The sequence below is a fragment of the Moschus berezovskii genome, chromosome 20 (assembly GCF_049115385.1).
Source record: "Moschus berezovskii isolate FMDL1 chromosome 20, NW_MosBer_1.0, whole genome shotgun sequence".
NCBI lineage: Eukaryota > Metazoa > Chordata > Mammalia > Artiodactyla > Moschidae > Moschus > Moschus berezovskii.
The window spans coordinates 17,981,675-18,002,182 of record NC_142479.1 but is presented as its reverse complement, the minus strand read 5'-3'; the positions used below and the strand labels follow the sequence as shown (position 1 = coordinate 18,002,182).

General features: G+C 43.9%; 1 protein-coding gene across 1 annotated transcript in view; it reads right to left on the bottom strand.

Annotated features, from left to right (window-relative positions):
• Nucleotides 1-20,167, bottom strand: part of LOC129538935 (phosphatidylcholine transfer protein-like) — a 57,955-nt gene extending 37,788 nt beyond the window's left edge. Inside the window, exon 1 of the mRNA XM_055399003.2 lies at nt 19,919-20,167. Coding sequence (XP_055254978.2) covers nt 19,919-20,059 — 141 coding nt within the window. The 5' untranslated portion in view covers nt 20,060-20,167. The remainder of the gene's footprint in view (nt 1-19,918) is intronic.
• Between the last annotated feature and the right edge of the window lie 341 nt (nt 20,168-20,508).

Below are 20,508 nucleotides of genomic sequence, written 5' to 3'. Positions count from 1 at the left end.
GGTGTTGGAGAAGGCTCTTGAGAGTCCCCTGAACCGCAAGGAGATCAAACCAGCTAATCCTCAAGGAAATCAGTCCTGAATGTTCATTGGAAGGACTGATGCTGAAGTTCCAACAGTAGGCCACCTAATGCGAAGAACTGACTCCTTAGAAAAGAACCTGATGCTGGGAAAGATTGAAGGCAGGAGAAGGGAACGACGGAGGATGAGATGGTGGGATGGCATCATTGACTTGATGGACATGAGTTTGAGCAAACTGCAGGGTTGGTGATGGACAGGGAAGCCTGGTGTGCTGCAGTCCATGGGGTCTCAAAGAGTTGTACACGACTGAGTGACTGAACTGAACTGATTTTTCTATGCAGTGAGTAAAAGGGATAATTAGGTATAGAAAAAATGATCTTCTCAGCTTCACATGAGTTAGTTTTGGTTATCTGGATGCATTAAGACAAAGTATTTCCTAGAATTAGTCCCCTTCCTTCTGAATGTAGTGTCTGCTCTTAGTGACTTCACTCCAGTAATATCACAGAAAAGAAAACAGAAAGCCCTCTAGAAAGAGAAAAACAGAGTGATGCGACTTAGGTGAATACCGAAGAATGAACTACTACAACAACTTCCTTTAAACATTCCCTTCATGGCAGGACTCAAAAATCCAGAACACCAGAGAAGCAAAATGCTTGGCGAAACCTTTCCTAGTCTATCAATAAAATGTTCTTTTCAAGCACAGGGTAGCCCTACTCAAATTCTGCACCAAAGCAAATTTTTACCCCTCATTTCTTTCAAAAGAAGGGGTTTGTTTCAAAAGAAACAAACTCACATTTTCATTATGTCTCTTAAAAATGAAATTTTCATAATTATAAAAGTAAGTCATTTTCATTGAGAAAAATTAGAAGATGCCAAAAAAATAAAGAAAATTAAAACATGTAACTTCATAATCCTCAAAAACCAACTGATAATATTTTGCATATTTTTTGAGTAAATAAATATTTCTGCGTTATAAAATGGGAGTAAGATAGTATAAACAGACTGTATTCCTATGAAACTGAGTGATCACAGCTAATTTTATTATTCTGTAAGTTATTTCTGTTTCCACATATTTTCACAATTATGAACACTGCTCAAAACATTATTCCAAATGGACAAGCCTGGTTCATAATTCTAACTTCTTCATTAAGCAAGCAAAATGCTTCTTCACAGATAAATTTTAGGGTAAATGACATTAACACTTTAATGCTCTTTATATTTTTTATAAGTCTTTAAGAAAGACTTTTACCTATTTATACTCTCACCAGTAGCAAAGAAGCATCTCACCAGAACTGGGTACCACTGTTTGTACAAATAATTTAGTAGGAGGAAGCATAAATCTTAGTTTTATTTGGGCAATGTACTGATGTGTAATTCTCTTTCAAATTAGAGATATAATTCTTGTGCAAAAATTTTTGCAGATATGTTTGAAATGTTCTAACATTTCAATAAATGACTCTAAAAAAGTTTACTCAAGAGTTGCTTGGCTTTTCCTGAAGGTCCTCCAGAAAAACAATTCTAAGAATGGCTCAATTTCTTCATCTAAAGTAAAATGCAATGCGTGCTTTTCTTTTTTAAATTACTTTAAATTGCAGTATAGATGATTTACACTGTTGGGTTAGTTTCTGCCATACAGAAAAGTGAACTAGTTATGCATATATGCACTCTTTTTTAAGGCCCTGATGTTGGAAAGATTAAGGGAAGGGGGAGACAGAGGATGAGATGGTTGGATGGCAACATCGACTCAATGGACATGAGTTTGAGCAAACCCTGAAAGACAGTGAAGGACAGGAAAGCCCAGCGTGCTGCAGTCCATGGGGTCACAAAGAGTTGGACATGACTGAAAAACAACATACTTTTCTAATGATTCACTGATTACAGGTACTGTAATTTCCTACATTACAGGTGGTAAAAGGATTATTCAATGGTAAAGAATCAGTTAATATCATGTGTAGAATATAATTCCCAGAAGAAACAGGCAATTCATTATAGCATATACTCTTTCTTACTAAGAAAATTGCACAGCTAATCATTTTCCTGATTTCTTCTACACGTAGAGGCAGCCATAAGACAATTCCTTCTTCTTTTGAATATTGGTATGATGTCTAGAGCTGAAGTAGCTATTTTGTGATTAAGAGACAATAAAAATGAGAAAGCAGAGTGAAAATATTCAGAGTTTTCCTGACATTGTTGATCAACTGATTCAATGCCAGCAACCGCTGAGCTCTGGACTACTTGCTAGGTGAGAAATATACACCCCTCTTTGGGGACTTCCCTGGTGAATCAGCTGGTAAAGAAAATGCCTACAATGTGGGAGACCTGGGTTCGATCCCCGGATTGGGAAGATCTCCTGGAGAAGGGAACGGCTACCCACTCCAGTATTCTGGCCTGGAGAATTCAATGGACTATATAGTCCAGGAGGTCCAAAGAGTCGGACACGACTGAGTAACTTTCACTTTTCACTTGTTTAAGACTTTGTTAATCCAGTTGTCTGTTCAGTTCAGTTCAGTTCAGTAGCTCAGTCGTGTCCGACTCTCCGCGACCCCATGAATCACAGCACGCCAGGCCTCCCTATCCATCACCAACTCCCGGAGGTCACTCAAACTCATGTCCACAGAGTCGGTGATGCCATCCAGCCATCTCATTCTCTGTCGTCCCCTTCTCCTCCCGCCCCCAACCTTTCCCAGCATCAGAGTCTTTTCCAGCTGTCTGTTACTTGCAGCTAAAAACAATCCCAAACCACAGCCTTGTCTAACTCAATGAAACTAAGCCATGCCGTGTAGGGCCACCCAAGACAGACAGGCCATGGTGGAGAGGTCTGACAGAATGTAGTCCACTGGAGAAGGGAATGGCAAGCCACTTCAGTATTCTTGCCTTGAGAACCCCATGAACAGTATGAAAAGGCAAAAAGAAAGAGGAACTGAAAGAGGAACTCCCCAGGTCGGTAAGTGCCCAATATCTACTGGAGACCAGTGGAAAATAACTCCAGAAAGAATGAAGGGATGGAGCCAAAGTAAAAAACAATACCCAGCTGTGGATGTGACTGGTGATACAAGCAAGGTCCGATGTTGTAAAGAACAATATTGCATAGGAACCTGGAATGTTAGGTCCATGAATCAAGGCAAATTCAGTTCAGTTCAGTTCAGTCGCTCAGTCGTGTCCGACTCTCCGCGACCCCATCAATCACAGCACGCCAGGCCTCCCTGTCCATCACCAACCCCCGGAATACACTCAAACTGGTGGTCAAACAGGAGATGGCAAGAGTGAACGTCGATATTCTAGGAATCAGTGAACTAAAATGGACTGGAATGGGTGAATTTAATCACATCACCATTATATCTACTACTGTGGGCAGGAATAACTTAGAAGAAATGGAGTAGCCATCACGGTCAACAAAAGAGTCCAAAATGCAGTACTGGATTCAATCTCAAAAACGACAGAATGATTTCTGTTCATTTCCAAGGCAAACCATTCAATATCACGGTAATCCAAGCCTATGCCCCAACCAGTAACACTGAAGAAGCTGAACGGTTCTATGAAGACCTACAAGACCTTTTAGAACTAACACCCAAAAAAGATGTCATTTCATTATAGGGGACTGGAATGCAAAAGTAGGAAATCAAGAAACACCTGGAATAACAGGCAATTTGGCATTGAAGCACGGAATGAAGCAGGGCAAAGGCTAATAGAGTTTTGCCAAGAGAACGCACTGGTCATAGCAAACACCCTCTTCCAACAACACAAGAGAAGACTCTACACATGGACATCACCAGATGGTCAACAACGAAATCAGACTGATCATATTTTTTGCAGCCAAAGATGGAGAAGCTCTATACAGTTATCAAAAACAAGACCAGGAGCTGACTGTGGCTCAGATCATGAACTCCTTATTGGCAAATTCAGACTTAAATTGAAGAAAGTAGGGAAAACCACTAGACCATTCAGATATGACCTAAATCAAATCCCTTATGATTATACAGTGGAAGTGAGGAATAGATTTAAGGGACTAGATCTGATAGACAGAGTGCCTGATGAACTATGGACGGAGGTTCGTGACATTGTACAGGAGACAGGGATCAAGACCATCCCCATGGAAAAGAAATGCAAAAAAGCAAAATGGCTGTCTGAGGAGGCATTACAAATATCTATGAAAAGAAGAGAAGCGAAAATCAAAGGAGAAAAGGAAAGATATAAGCATCTGAATGCAGACTTCCAAAGAATAGCAAGGAGAGAAAAGAAAGCCTTCTCAGCAATCAATGCAAACAAATAGAGGAAAACAACAGAATGGGAAAGACTAGAGACCTCTTCAAGAAAATTAGAGATACCAAGGGAACATCTCATGAAAAGATGGGCTCGATAAAGGACAGAAATGGTATGGATATAACAGAAGCAAAAGATATTAAGAAGAGGTGGCAAGAATACACAGAAGTACTGTACAAAAAAGATCTTCACAGCCCAGAAAATCAAGATGGTGTGATCACTCACCTAGAGCCAGACATCTTGGAAGGTAAAGTCAAGTGGACCTTAGAAAACATCACTATGAACAAGGCTACTGGAGGTAATGGAATTCTAGTTGAGCTATTTCAATGCCTAAATGATGATGCGGTTAAAGTGCTGCACTCAATATGCCAGCAAATTTGGAAAACTCAGCAGTGGCCACAGGATTGGAAAAGGTCAATTTTCATTCCAATCTCAAAGAAAGGCAATGCCAAAGAATGCTCAAACTACCGCACAATTGCACTCATTTCACATGCTACTAAAGTCATGCTCAAAATTCTCCAAGCCAGGCTTCAACAATACGTGAACCATGAACTTCCAGATGTTCAAGCTGGTTTTAGAAAGGGCAGAGGAACCAGAGATCAAATTGCCAACATCCGCTGGATCATCGAAAAAGCCAGAGAGTTCCAGAAAACCATCTATTTCTGCTTCATTGACTATGCCAAAGCCGTTGACTGTGGGGATCACAATAAACTGTGGAAAATTCTTCAAGAGATGGGATTACCAGACCACCTGTCCGGCCTCTTGAGAAACCTCTATGCAGGTCAGGAAGCAACAGTTAGAACTGGACATGGAACAGACTGGTCCCAAATAGGAAAAGGAGTACATCAATGTTGTATATTGTCACCCTGCTTATTTAACCTATATGCAGAGCACATCGTGAGAAACGCTGGGCTGGATGAAGCACAAGCTGGAATAAAGATTGCCGGGAGAAATATCAATAACCTCAGATGTGCAGATGACACCACCCTTATGACAGAAAGTGAAGAGGAACTAACAAGCCTATTGATGAAAGTGAAAGAGGAGAGTGAAAAAGTTGGCTTGAAGCTCAACATTCAGAAAACTAAGATCATGGCATCTAGTCCCATCACTTCATGGGAAATAAATGGGGAAACAGTGGAAACAGTGTCAGACTTTATTATTAGGGGCTCCAAAATCACTGCGATGCTGACTGCAGCCATGAAATTAAAAGACGCTTACTCCTTGGAAGGAAAGTTATGACCAACCTAGACAGCATATTAAAAAGCAGAGACATTACTTTGCCAACAAAGGCCCATCTAGTCAAGGCTATGGTTTTTCCAGTGGTCATGTATGGATGTGAGAGTTGGACTGTGAAGAAAGCTGAGCGCTGAAGAATTGATGCTTTTGAATTGTGGTGCTGGAGAAGACTCTTGAGAGTCTTGGACTGCAAGGAGATCCAACCAGTCCATTCTAAAGGAGATCAGTCCTGCGTGTTCATTGGAAGAACTGATGCTAAAGCTGAAACTGCAATACTTTGGCCACCTCATGCAACGAATTGAGTCATTGGGAAAGACCCTGTCGCTGGGAGGGATTGGGGGCAGGAGGAGAAAGGGACGACAGAGGATGAGATGGCTAGGTGGCACCACTGACTCTGTGGACATGAGTTTGGGTAAACTCCAGGAGTTGGTGATAGACAGGGAGGCCTGGCGTGCTGCGATTCATGGGGTCGCAAAGAGTTAGACACGACTGAGTGACAGAACTGAACTGAAAAGCAATCCTACTTATTACAAGTGGTTCTTATTGAGAATTTTATTTGAGCTCTGTGATCCTGAGAAACAACAGAGATTAAGAAACTCTCCCAGGCTTTGTGTTTCAAAAAACAGCTTATCATAAAAGAATCACTTTTACACACCCACACACACACTTTGTTTACCTATCACAAGGCCGGACACAACACCTCTAAATTCCCTTTGAGGGTCCCACAAATGATCGGCTAAGCTGCTTATTCCAAGCATCAATAGGCACAAAATGCTTGTTAACCAAACTAGCTAAGCATCTCCTTCCTCCAGACTCTAAATTTTGGCCCAGCCTCAGTCTCAGCAGCATCCAGCCCTGCTGAGAATGAACTGGCCTCAGGGCAAGATATTCTGCTCTGTTCTCCAGCAGACCACCTTCACGCTGCCTCCCCACACGCAGTTTCAGTCTTGCTGACTCCTCTCTCTCTGTAAAAAAAAAAAAAAAAGACGTTTCTGCCTCACTCCTGAGAAACTCATGGATCTTACGGCCAGAGTATTCTTCCTAATACAATAACCTCCAACTCTAAGTCCAGGTTTGCTTTTATTTGACATTAAAGTAGACTGACAAAATAGTACTGATCAGACTTCTGAACATTTCCAAAGAGTCGGACACGACTGAGCGACTGAACTGAACTGAACTGAAGACTATGAAAATTCATTAAAATAGTACAAAAATAAGCATTACTAAAACCAATAGTTAAGGAAGAGAAATAAGAGATAATGGACACGATTAATAGACATTAAACTGAAGCATATTTAATTTTGCATAGAAATAAGAAACTTCACACACTCTACTACAGAAACTTCCACCTATTTCTACTATGTACCACAGGGGAAAAAAAAAAAAAAAACCACCACCATGAGCCCACTATATTCTTGGGCCTGAGAAAACAGTCAGGCATGGTTTACACTTGGCTTTTCAGCTCGGAATGGATTTGCCTTGGTGATTTGTCAGCGTCACTACAACTGCCATGCATTCTGCACTGGAAACTGTCCAATCACTCTGACCTGCTATAAACTCTTTCAATAATACTAACATTTATTTCTCTAAACACAGTGCAGTTTCCAGTTTTATGCTCACTATCTTGTGTAATCTCAACAGAGGTCTGTGGTATCAATAGGGACATTGGTGTCATGTCCCTATGACATGAAGCTCAGAGAGGTGACATACTTGCTCGAGTTCTACAGTTAGCTTTGGGACAGCCAGACAGAAGAGGACACTGTCCCCTTCTTCTCCCCACGACGGCTCCTAATATGGCTCCACTCTCTCTGTACACTTGCTCCAAGCCACTGTTCCAAACGACAAGCTAAGAATGTCAGTAAAGACGGCACAGGCTCTCAGAGCTTGAAGGAGCCTTAGACTCTAATGTAAAAAATGACAGTGACACATTAAAAGGCAGCTGGTGATTCCTGCTGGCAAAACCTGGATGGGAAACTTTCCTTCCAGTTCCTAGCCCAGTGTTCCTACCCCAGACTACCCAGAAAAGCCCAGACTTGCAGAGAAACCAAGTAGCATGGTGGTTGTCTGAGATTGGGAATGGGAACAGGAGATGGCTGCAAATGGGAAACAGTTTTCTTTGGGGATAACACAAATATTTGAAAATTAGACTCGGGGAAGGATGTGTGATTCCATCAACTTAAATTTTGAGGTACTTAAATGACACCTCAATAAATACAGCTGTTAACACCAGAAGATTACAGAACTCACCCAAGGTCACACAACTAACACATTTGACCTGAAGCTCATTCATTGCAAAAGACCCTGGACTCAAAGTCAGCAATGTGACAGCAGAGTTCACAGCCTATGACCCCATGGCACAGTGTCACTGGCCTCTCCCAACACATTATTAGAGCAATAACAAGCCGTCAGAGTATATAGATGTGGCCAAGGTGACCATATAATTGACCATTTTAGTGGGCAGTTCTGAGTGAAAGAGTTTTGTAATATGTTTTACCAGGAGAAGCATAATGCAGGTCTTGAAGGGTAGAGTAGAACAGATCACCCTACTCACAGCAAACACCATTTAATTTACTAGGGGCTTCAAAATGTATCCTCTCATTGGATCCCTGCACAAATCTGGCAGAAAAGGAATTATCTCCAGCTTACAGATGAGGAAGCTGAGACTCAGCTAGGGCCCTAGGTTCATAAATTCCAAAACCTCAGAGCAATTAAGCATCAAAACTGTATTTTAGACCAGGAGTTACTGAATCTGTCATGCTGGCTATTTTTCACAGTTCACACGCTAACAATAGCATTTAGATTTCAAAGTGGTTATGTAAGTCAACATATAAAGCCTCTTAGTCTATAAAGCCTAAAGTATTTTCTATTTGGCTCTTTACAAGAAAATATTCACAATCCCTGCTTCAGACCATTGCCACCACCACTTCTAAAAACATAAGTACATACAGTCCAGAAAAGCTCTGGATTTCTACCGTCATACTGCAATTACACATGCAAGAGAGGCATCTTTGTACCATAAACCCCAAATATGTTATATTTTATTTTGAATCACACGTTGGTTTACCATGTAAGCTCAGACCACTCTTCAAAGTAAATCTGCTGATCTTGAGCACACCACACAGGATAAACAACAACAATCTTAAATAAAACATATTCAAACTCAGAAAGCCAAAGAGAAAAAGAATATCTTAAAAGAAGCTGGCAGGAAGGAATGGGCAAACACTTTACTTATAGAGGAATTCAGATGATAATTATAGCAGACATCTCATCAGAAACCACTCTGCAAAAAAAAAAAGAGGGTGAAATATATACTAAATAAATCACTGACCTAGAATTTTATATCCAATGAACCTGTCCTTCAAAAGTAAAGAAGAAATAAAAACTTTTTCAGACAAACAAAAACAGGGAGCAGCAGCAGACTTGGCTCTGGAAGAAATGTTAAAAGAAGCTTTTCAGGGAGAAAAACATATGGTATAGGTCAGGAACTCGAACATACATTGCATAAAAAAGTGCCTGTTTTATTGTCTTAAAGTTTCTGGAAGATATGAACTTTCTGTCTTATTCATCAGCCATCACCAAAATGAAGGCATGCAATAAGTTCTGAAAAACTGCCTGTTCGGAGGTTTCTTCTTACGAGGGTATATTCAAACAGCCCCAAACCAGCTGTGGAATACAAAGTCTGACTCACACCCGCAGACAGGTGTGCGGGATCCTGCTGCCGCCTCCCCGCTAAGGCAGGCCTTCAAATCTTGGACCAGCACCTTCATACTGCCTCACAACACAAGCTCATCCTGAGAGAGGTGAGGAGACAGCTGACCTCCACCAGTGGCAGAAAGTAGAAGGAGGCCACACATGGTGCTCAGCTTTAAGCCACAGTGGTCCTGCCAATTGGAAATATGGCTCCGTAAGTGTCCCGAATGCATCAACTGCTCATCGATCATGTTGGTACCTAGAAGGGTGGGAAAAGGGAGAAGAATCCTGTCACCCAGAAGTGAAGAGGTCCACGATGCAAGTCGGATCACGATCCCATCTGGGAAATCAGACTGAATCTTCTCACCCACTGAGGTAAATCTGTCTCCATGGCAGTTTAATCGCTGCTTCCTTCCAAGAGGCCAAGCTATCTCTCGACCCCGCACGGCTGAACCTAGTTTTCCCAGTAAGGCCAGGCTCTCAGTAGTTCAGTAGGGCAACAGTACAAGAAAGAACAGTCCCTGGGAAAGTACTGTCTTCTCTTGACCAAACTCACAGATGGGAAGACACTTGGAAGGACAAAGGCAGCCGCTTTGCACAGTGCCAGACACTTGGTTTCACATCATAAGAAGTCTAGCCCTCAGTCAGATCTTTCCAGACCAACATTTTCTCGGTCTAAATCAATGACATGAGCCTCTGCATGCCAGTTTCACACCATCTACAGGCAGGTCACAGTGTCTACTGGCAGAGTATCCAGCCTAAAGCTCCAGGGAGACCTGACTGCAGATGTCTGCAAAAGCTTTTGCAAGTGACCCACGCCCCTTCTCTCCAGGGGATTCTTCTCCTTGCTGTTCAGGGGACCACACCCACTCCCAGTTCAGTTCAGTCAGTTCAGTCGCTCAGTCGTGTCCGACTCTCCGCGACCCCATGAATCACAGCACGCCAGGCCTCCCTGTCCATCACCAACTCCCGGAGTACACTCAAACTCATGTCCACAGAGTCGGTGATGCCATCCAGCCATCTCATTCTCCGTCGTCCCCTTCTCCTCCCACCCCCAACCTTTCCCAGCATCAGAGTCTTTTCCAGTGAGTCAACTCGTCTCATGAGGTGGCCAAAGGATTGCAGTTTCAGCTTTAGCATCAGTCCCTCCAATGAACATCCAGGATTGATCTCCTTTAGAATGGACTGGTTGGATCTCCTTGCAGTATAAGGGACTCTCAAGAGTCTTCTCCAACACCACAGTTCAAAAGCATCGATTCTTCGGCGATCAGCTTTCTTCACAGTCCAACTCTCACATCCATACATGACCACGGGAAAAACCATTGCCTTGACTAGACGGACCTTGGTCGGCAAAGTAATGTCTCTGCTTTTTAATATACTATCAAGGTTGGTCATAACTTTCCTTCCAAGGAGCAAGCGTCTTTTAATTTCATGGCTGCAATCAGCATCTGCAGTGATTTTGGAGCCCAAAAAAACAAAGTCTGACACTGTTTCCATTGTTTTTCCATCTATTTCCCATGAAGTGATGGGACCAGATGCCATGATCTTTGTTTTCTGAATGTTGAGCTTCAAGCCAACCTTTTCACTCTCCTCTTTCACTTTCATCAAGAGGCTTTTGAGTTCCTCTTCACTTTCTGCCATAAGGGTAGTGTCATCTGCATATCTGAGGTTATTGATATTTCTCCCAGCAATCTTGATTCCAGCTTGTGCTTCTTCCAGCCCAGCGTTCCTCATGATGTACTCTGCATATAAGTTAAATAAGCAAGGTGACAATATACAACCTTGACGTACACCTTTTCCTATTTGGAACCAGTCTGTTGTTCCATGACCGGTTCTAACTGTTGCTTCCTGACCTGCATACAGGTTTCTCAAGAGGCAGGTCAGGTGGTCTGGGATTCCCATCTCTTTCAGAATGTTCCACAGTTTATTGTGATCCACACAGTCAAAGGCTTTGGCATAGTCAATGAAGCAGAAATAGATGTTTTTCTGAAACTCTCTTGCTTTCTCCATGATCCAGCAGATGTTGGCAATTTGATCTCTGGTGCCTCTGCCTTTTCTAAAACCTGCTTGAACATCTGGGAGTTCACGGTTTACATACTGCTGAAGCCTGGCTTGGAGAATTTTGAGCATGACTTTACTAGCGTGTGAGATGAGTGCAATTGTGCGGTAGTTTGAGCATTCTTTGGCATTGCCTTTCTTTGGGATTGGAATGAAGACTGACCTCTTCCAGTCCTGTGGCCACTGCTGAGTTTTCCAAATCTGCTGGCATATTGAGTGCAGCACTTTCACAGCATCATCTTTCAAGACTTGAAATAGCTCAACTGGAATTCCATCACCTCCACTAGCTTTGTTCGTAGTGATGCTTTCTAAGGCCCACTTGACTTCACATTCCAAGATGTCTGGCTCTAGGTCAGTGATCACATTATCGTGACTATCTTGGTCGTGAAGATCTTTTTTGTACAGTTCTTCTGTGTATTCCTGCCACCTCTTCTTAATATCTTCTGCTTCTGTTAGGTCCATACCATTTCTGTCCTTTATCGAGCCCATCTTTGCATGAAAAGTTCCCTTGGAATCTCTAATTTTCTTGAAGAGGTCTCTTGTTTTTCCTATTCTGTTGTTTACCTCTATTTCTTTGCATTGATCACTGAGGAAGGCTTTCTTATCTCTCCTTGCTATTCTTTGGAACTCTGCATTCAGATGCTTATATCTTTCCTTTTCTCCTTTGCTTTTCGCCTCTCTTCTTTTCACAGCTATTTGTAAGGCCTCCTCAGACAGCCATTTCGCTCTTTTGCATTTCTTTTCCATGGGGATGGTCTTGGTCCCTGTCTCCTGTACAATGTCACGAACCTCTGTCCAGAGTTCATCAGGCACTCTATCAATCAGATCTAGTCCCTTAAATCTATTTCTCACTTCCACTGCATGATCATAAGGGATTTGATTGAGGTCATATCTGAATGGTCTAGTGGTTTTCCCTACTTTCTTCAATTTAAGTCTCAAGTGGCCACTAATTTAAAAACCAGGAAGAGGTAGTCTTAAAGTGGACATTACTTTCACCTGAAGACATTCTTCCTTTTCACTCTTCCTCTCCTGCCTCTCAGTGCCACCACGTGGGGTGGTGTACCTTGAGCACCAGGTGAGAAGCTCCCCATACATCAATGGTTCGCAAAGCATAATCCATGGAGCATCAGTATCACCTGGCCATTTGGTAAAAATAAAATTTAAAAAAGAAGAAGGAGAAGAAGTAAAGAAATGTAAAGCCAACTCTCAAGTCCCACCCAGATCCACTGAATCTGAAACGGAGTAGGATATTAACTGTGAATTTTAACAGACTTTGCAGATGAGTCTAGTGTATGCTCAAGGTCAAGAATCGCCCTGCCATGTATCATTTCATTCAATGTTTGTAAGAAGCCAATGATCCTAAAAGCTTGTTTTGCAAATGAGGAAGCTGAGATTTTAAAATGAAATAGCAGCCGGCCAATATCCCCCAAGTAGTAAGTGGGCCCTGATGCCCGGCCACTCTCCAACACCAGGTTCACTGTGGTCCTGCGTCCTTCTGGCTCGTCCTGGAAAATGAGGGAAGGTCAGCCTGGCCCTGCAACTTAGCACTCAGTGTTCCCTCTACTGCAATGGTTTATAACACAGCATGCTCATTAAAATCTCTTGGGAAGCTTTCACATTAAAAAACAAAAAGAAACAACAAAAACATGTTTTATCTTGAAGCATTTCAAACACATCAAAGTAGACAGGACAGAATAATCAGCCTCTCTGTGAAAGGGGAACTTTTCAAAGGGACCATCCAAGCTCCACTCCAACTCAGTTCAATATGGGGCTCTAATAGGGCTGAGAGACGGAGAAGGCAATGGCAACCCACTCCAGTACTCTTGCCTGGAAAATCCCATGGATGGAGAAGCCTGGTAGGCTGCAGTCCATGGGGTCATGAAGAGTCGGACACAACTGAGTGGCTTCACTTTCACTTTTCACTGTCATGCATTGGAGAAGGAAATGGCAACCCACCCCAGTGTTCTTGCCTGGAGAATCCCAGGGACAGGGGAGCCTGGTGGGCTGCCATCCATGGGGTCACACAGAGTTGGATATGACTGAAGCGACTTAGCAATAGGGCTGAGAGATGTCCTGAGAGCTCCCCAGGCAGCTCTTGAGCTTTGAGGAACACTCTCTGGTCCATTTCTCCTCCGATATTTGCAGGGCTCAATCTCTTATTTCATGTGTATCTCCACTTAATTGTTACCTCTAGAAGAGGTTTTTTCCAGATTCGTTGTATTTAAAGCACATCACATCAACCCTGGATATCCCCACCTCTGCCATAATTGTCAGGAAACATCTAACAGGAGGCTTCCTGTTTGCTGTTTTGGATCTGTCAGGAATTCTCTGTTCCTTATTAATTCCTGATTTTCAGGAATTAAGAGGAGAGGCAGCCTCTCCTGGGGGCTGAGGAATCCAGGCATTTCCTTCATTAGTTTTTCTATACGGTGATAAGTACCCTCTTCCTTTTTATGAACCATATGGTAAAAGTGACTATTTACAACTCTCTCTCTTTCATATGGATGACCTCATGCTTCCTTGATAACTTGTAAGTTTTGACTTTATCTCTGCTGAAAGTAGCTTTCTTGTAAGACAGTATAAATACCTACACAGTGTTGAATAAAACGCCTTTGCTCCATCAGAGCTTTGGTCCCCTTGTCTTGCTCGCACACACGTGCTCTCTCTCTTTTTCAGGCTAATTCCTGGAGCGTAGAGGCTTTCTGTGTTCACTTTCCTGCCCGGGCTTCTAAGACCCTCTCAAGAAGGTGCTCGGTGCCTTCACCCCCTCGAGAGGGCGCCTGAGGCCTTCGTGAACAGAGCAAGCCCCGTGCAGGGGCTCTATTGGCTTTCTGAGTAAACCAAGGAATATCGGTCTCTTTCTCTCTCCTTTACTTTCTCATCGGTTGACTCCGGACCACCAGGTTCCAGTCCATTAAAGGACCAATAATGTCTCTGTATCCTTTCATCCCACTTTACTTCTTTTGTTGCATTTTTAGCTGCCATTTCATTATATACTATGTTTACTATCATCAGTGAATACACTGTTCAAGAAGCTCATTCACTGAACCAGCAGCTCCAACTTCCTGCTCCCTGCTTACGACCAGTGTCTGTCAAGGCACTACCACATGGGAGGCATGCAGTGAATATCTCCCGAATAAATGAATGATCGTGGAACAGAGCAGAGATTGTAACCCAAGACTATCTGCCTCCAGAATCCACGGTCTTCCCACAGAACCACAAAGAAGAGCATCACACACAGCAGCGCTGAACTAGCTTCGCTTTCAGTTCAGTTCAGTCACTCAGGCGTGTCCGACTCTTTGCGACCCCATGGACTGCAGCACACCAGGCCTCCCTGTCCGTCGCCAACTCCCGGATTCCACCCAAATCCATGTCCATCAAGTCGGTGATTCCATCCAACCACCTCATCCTCTGTCGTCCCCTTCTCCTCCAACCTTCAATCTTTCCCAGCATCAGGGTCTCTTCCAATGAATCAGTTCTTCGTATCAGGCGGCCAAAGTATTGGAATTTCAGCTTCAGCATCAGTCCTTCCAATGAATATTCAGGACTGATTTCCTTTTGGATTGACTAGTTTAGCTTTGCTTAGCTTGGAGAAAAAGAATGTAGTTCTGAATTGAAGCAAGCTATATATTTGGTACTGAGTTTATCCGAGTACAGTGGTTCATGTCTAGTTACCAGCTATGAAGTCTTATGTAGCTCACTCTGGGTCTTACTACCATCCATAAAATAGGAAAATAAACCTGTCTCTACCTATCTTCTATATTTGTTGAGGGGGCAAATGAAAACTTATGTGTAATAGCATTTTGTATAGTAAGGGGCCATGTAAAGATAAGTCAGCACTACACTTTGGGAGAGAAAAGAAGGTGAGAACAAGGAAACAGAGTAGGCAAAGAAAGCAGGAAAAAAGAAAAAAGAAAGGGTGATGGTAATTGGACACAATGGTTTCAAAGACACTAAGTCTAAAATTCAGTGATTTAATAGTAAAAGAGAAAATGGAAAAGTATCAAAAGGTGTATATCAAAAGTAGCCATTGTTCAAGAACAAGATTCAGAATTATTTGTGTCTACTAAAAAGAAGCCACAATCTTTTTTATTTTAAAATACAATTTATCTATTAGACTCCAAACTCTTTCAAGTACCTCTATGCTTGCCTCTTGATGAAAGTGAAAGAGGAGAGTGAAAAGGTTGGCTTGAAGCTCAACATTCAGAAAACGAAGATCATGGCATCTGGTCCCATCACTTCATGGCAAATAGATGGAAAAACAGTGGAAACAGCGTCAGACTTTATTTTGGGGGGCTCCAAAATCACTGCAGATGCTGATTGCAGCCATGAAATTAAAAGATGCTTACTCCTTGGAAGGAAAGTTATGACCAACCTTGATAGTATATTAAAAAGCAGAGACATTACTTTGCCAACAAAGGTCCGTCTAGTCAAGGCTATGGTTTTTCCCGTGGTCATGTATGGATGTGAGAGTTGGACTGTGAAGAAAGCTGATCGCTGAAGAATCGATGCTTTTGAACTGTGGTGTTGGAGAAGACTCTTGAGAGTCCCTTGGACTGCAAGGAGATCCAACCAGTCCATTCTAAAGGAGATCAATCCTGGGTGTTCATTGGAGGGACTGATGCTGAAGCTGAAACTGCAATACTTTGGGCACCTCATGCGGCGAGTTGACTCACTGGAAAAGACTCTGATGCTGGGAAAGGTTGGGGGCGGGAGGAGAAGGGGACGACGGAGAATGAGATGGCTGGATGGCATCACCGACTCTGTGGACATGAGTTTGGGTGTACTCCGGGAGTTGGTGATGGACAGGGAGGCCTGGCGTGCTGTGATTGATGGGGTCGCGGAGAGTCGGACACGACTGAGCGACTGAACTGAACTGAACTGAACTGATGCTTGTGTCAGCCTTTTCAAATCATGTGATAGTAACTTTGTTACAGCATCATTTTTAGGTCATGATCACACCTTCCTGATTCAGACTCACAGCAGGTTATTCCTTCTGAAACAGTCAGCTTGGTTCAACTGGATAAAAGTCACTGAAAAGTCTAAGAAGGGAGACTGTCTGATTCTTATTATTCCATAAATTCCAAATGGTACACCCCTGATGAAACAGCTAATATGATTTGTATGAAAACCATGATGGACTGCCTTTATCATAATCAGGACATTCATCCATTGACCATGTCCCTTACTCAACAAAGATTTATCAAGAACTTTGATGAAAAGGGTTATTTTTGTATGGGTACCAAACATAACCTTATGGAAACAAAATCAAGCATTTCAAGAAGCCTTATTGGATTACCTGTCTCAGCTTCTGCTTATGGGTTTCACATTAACAAGAAATAGGAAGAGACAGGAAGAATCAAGGGACTCATTTCAGCAGGGTGGAAATCTGTAGATGGTTATTATGAAATAAGATGAATACTGTGTCTATTGATGGGACTGAAGTAAAGGTCGTAATTCATCTCCATCAAAAGTCAGGTGGGTCAATAAGACCCCCTGCTAGCCCCCTAACATTAAAGGGTCCCAAACAAGTCCACTCTGTACACCAGTTGGAGGAATTTTAAAAGCCAGATGATAACACTTGCAATGAAAAACCTGACCTGGAATGACCTGAGCAATAGTCTGGTATTTAAACCAAAGTGAAAATTAACAAAGGGGCCAGGATTTCCTGCTTTGACCTCCAGTCAGGGATATGCACAATGACTCTGGGCAGGGAAGTGGGTGGAGGAGAAAACAGAGTCGCATAATATCAATAACATGCACGGTGGATGAAACCACACTGGATCACAAGACAGAAGAGGGCACAGGGTTTAAGGGGAGATAAGTGCAGGTCTAGGCAGGGCGGGACAAGCTGAATTCACTTGGACATGGAATGGCATTCAGAAGACAAGATTTATTAACCGAGGGATTCAAAGGACTTCTCTTCCAGGAGGAAAGTAAAGGATGGGAGGCAACCTGGAAAGAAAATGAGGCTCTAGTAAAATGGGTCAGGCAGCAAATAACACTGGATGTGCAATTAAGGTTCTTGGAAAGGGTTAGCACCTGACACAACAGGGTTTCTAGACACTGAATACACATGCAGATCAAGGTGGCCACAGGACAGTGGGCCCCAGCCTAGCTGCTGAGGTTAAAGGACACAAATAAGGGGAAGTGTATGGCCTCCAACTTATGGGAGCGCTCTGAAAAGACTTATAACTTACATCAATGTACTATGACTGCTCTCAGGCCCAGAACAGGTGGAAGTAAGACTTATATTATGATTGACAGAGATAGGAACAGTTCTGAATAGCCATCTTCCCCCCAGGAGGGAGGTGGGCCCTGCTCCACAACAATACACAATGGAAACAATACAAAGCCAGACACTCTGTTTCAGCTCAGGCAGCTGCTGTTGTGGGATAAAAGGCACAAAAGCAAAAGAGCACAGTCCCTTCAAGGAACGTGAGGGGAGTGGTCCGGGCTGATGGGAGGACAGTACCAGTGTGGAGGAGCCATGGGACCTGGACCAGCCTAGTCCCCTGAGCACAGCCCACCTGGTATACTTGCTCTCTCTCAGAGTCAGTGGAGGAGTGTATCATAGCACAGGTCTGAAACTAGAAAGGTGAGTTCCAACCCCAGAGTGAGTCTTGAGCCATCAACTTAACCTTTCCGTATATCCATTTCCAAATTGGTAAGAAGGTGATAGTCTGTATAGTGCCTGACAGCATGGCACCAATGTGAGGGCTAAGTCAGTGTCTACAGAGCACTTAACCCTGCCTGGAGCATAAGACAGCATGCAGTGAGTAGGTTATTACTGTAGGTATTATTTTTTTATGCAATCAACAGGGCCATTGGAAGGGGAATGGTAAGATCACAATCCCTTTCAGGTGTGCAGGATGGAAGGGAAAGGGTGGAAGGCCAAGAAGCGAGTCAGAAGATCACTGCAATTCTAGGTAAGAGGTGGCACTCAGAGTGACAAAGATCAAGGAAAAAAAGGGAAGGGAAAGGGGCCAGACATCAGATACATCTGAGTAGTGAATTGCCAACATCTGGCAAATGCCTGGATGTGGCCAGTGCGGAAAATGAAATGATTTTATCCAGAATACAAAAGGATTTTTTTCTGAAAACATGTCCAATTTTCCAACAAGGTAAATGCTTAAATGACACTCAGAAATTAATTCTGCCTGCTCTACACTGAGTTTCCTGCTCATCCTGTTGTACCCAGTGACCCTGGGACACACAGACTCAGAGCTCCTCCCTACTCTAACAGTTTAATTCTCTGGTCTCTGCCAGGAAACCTGCACTTCACTTACCTTCCCTAAAGGTGACTTTTAACCTACTTACCATGCAGTAGCTAACACACAGAGAAACCGATGAAAGGCTCATTCCACCCGGCCGGTTCAGTTCAGTTCAGTTCAGTCGCTCAGTCGTGTCCGACTCTTTGCAACCCCATGAATCACAGCACGCCAGGCCTCCCTGTCCATCACCAACTCCCAGAGTTCACTCAAACTCATGTCCATCGAGTCAGTGATGCCATCCAGCCATCTCATTCTCTGTCATCCCCTTCTCCTCCCACCCCCAATCCCTCCCAGCATCAGAGTCTTTTCCAGTGAGTCAACTCGTCACATGAGGTGGCCAAAGTATTGGAGTTTTAGCTTTAGCATCAGTCCTTCCCATGAACCCCCAGGATTGATCTCCTTTAGGATGGACTGGTTGTATCTCCTTGCAGTCCAAGGGACTTTCAAGAGTCTTTCCAAAAGAAAGCAATCAGCTTTCTTCACAGTCCAACTCTCACATCCATACATGACCACTGGAAAAACCATAGCCTTGACTAGACAGACCTTTGTTGGCATAGTAATGTCTCTGTTTTTTAATATGCTATCTAGGTTCGTCATAACTTTCCTTCCAAGGAGTAAGTGTCTTTTAATTTCATGGCTGCAATCAGCATCCGCAGTGATTTTGGAGCCCCCAAAAATAAAGTCTGACACTATTTCCACTGTTTCCCCATCTATTTCCCATGAAGTGATGGGACCAGATGCCATCATCTTTGTTTTCTGAATGTTGAGTTTCAAGCCAACTTTTTCACTCTCCTCTTTCACTTTCATCAAGAGGCTTTTTAGTTCCTCTTCACTTTCTGCCATAAGGGTGGTGTCCGGTTACTTGGCTCCAGAGGCCTGAGGCACACCAGCAACTCCATTCCTCCTACCCTTTAACTTTTCTCCAGACTTTTTGTTAACTTTTTCTTCAGGCTAAAGTTATTCAGTGCAATTTACAAGAAATGGGGCAGCACTCAAAGGAGCAAGTTAGTGAAATGACTAGAGACTACAGTAGGTCCTTTCTCAGCAACACTCCTCACGCTACACATACCACCCTGCACATCCACTCTCTGAAGAGCCCAGTCGCTTTTCTTCCTGGATTCAATTTTAACAAACTCCCCGCCCCACAGAAACCACTGGCACCCGCCCAGGAGCGAGGCTCACGTCCTGTGCAGGCAAGTGCATGGGGCTAAGTAAGAATCCTCAGACCCGTTTTCACTCTGTCGTTAACTTGTAACAAAACATTTGCCCTGTCCGGTCCCCCCCACCCGCCGTGAGCACCTCTCACTCCCACCCCCACTCCCCGGGAGCACCCCCAACCCCGCAGACGGCCGCCCGGCGGTCGTCCAGGGGCGGACAGCTACCTGGTCCAGCAGCCCGTAGACGCTGATGCCCTGGGTCTCCACCAGCAGCTCCCAGGGGGCCCCGGAGAGTGCGGGCCGCTGGAGCTCGGCGCAGGCCTCCCGGAACTGCTCCTCGGAGAAGGTGCCGGCCCTAGGCTCCATCCTTCCGCAGCGGCGGCCCCTGGCCCTGAGGGGAGCGGGGACAGGCAGGGCTCGTGTTCGGAGGCAGGACGAGAAAGTGGCCCAGCGCGACTGGCGGCGGGGCCGTGAGGAGCCTCGGGGCGGGGCCTTGAGGGGCCGGCCTGGAGGATTGGGTGGACCCAGGGCTGCGAGGGAATGCAAAGGAAATAGAACTAGAGGCAGGTCTGACTTGATCTGCGGAAAGGTGGAGGGCTTAGGAAATGGGGAGGCTTTCAACAGGAAGAGAAAAAGAAGACACTACTGCCATCTCAGAAACATAATTTCCAAACCTGCTTGCATGTCTCTCCTTTGCTTTCTCTGAAGAAGCTTAGGGAAGGTCTCAGAGCAGTTTAGTAGAGGTGGGAGGTGAGATGGACAGACTGGAAATGCTTGAAAACACTTTCTAGAGGAATTTGCAACAACAACAAGGC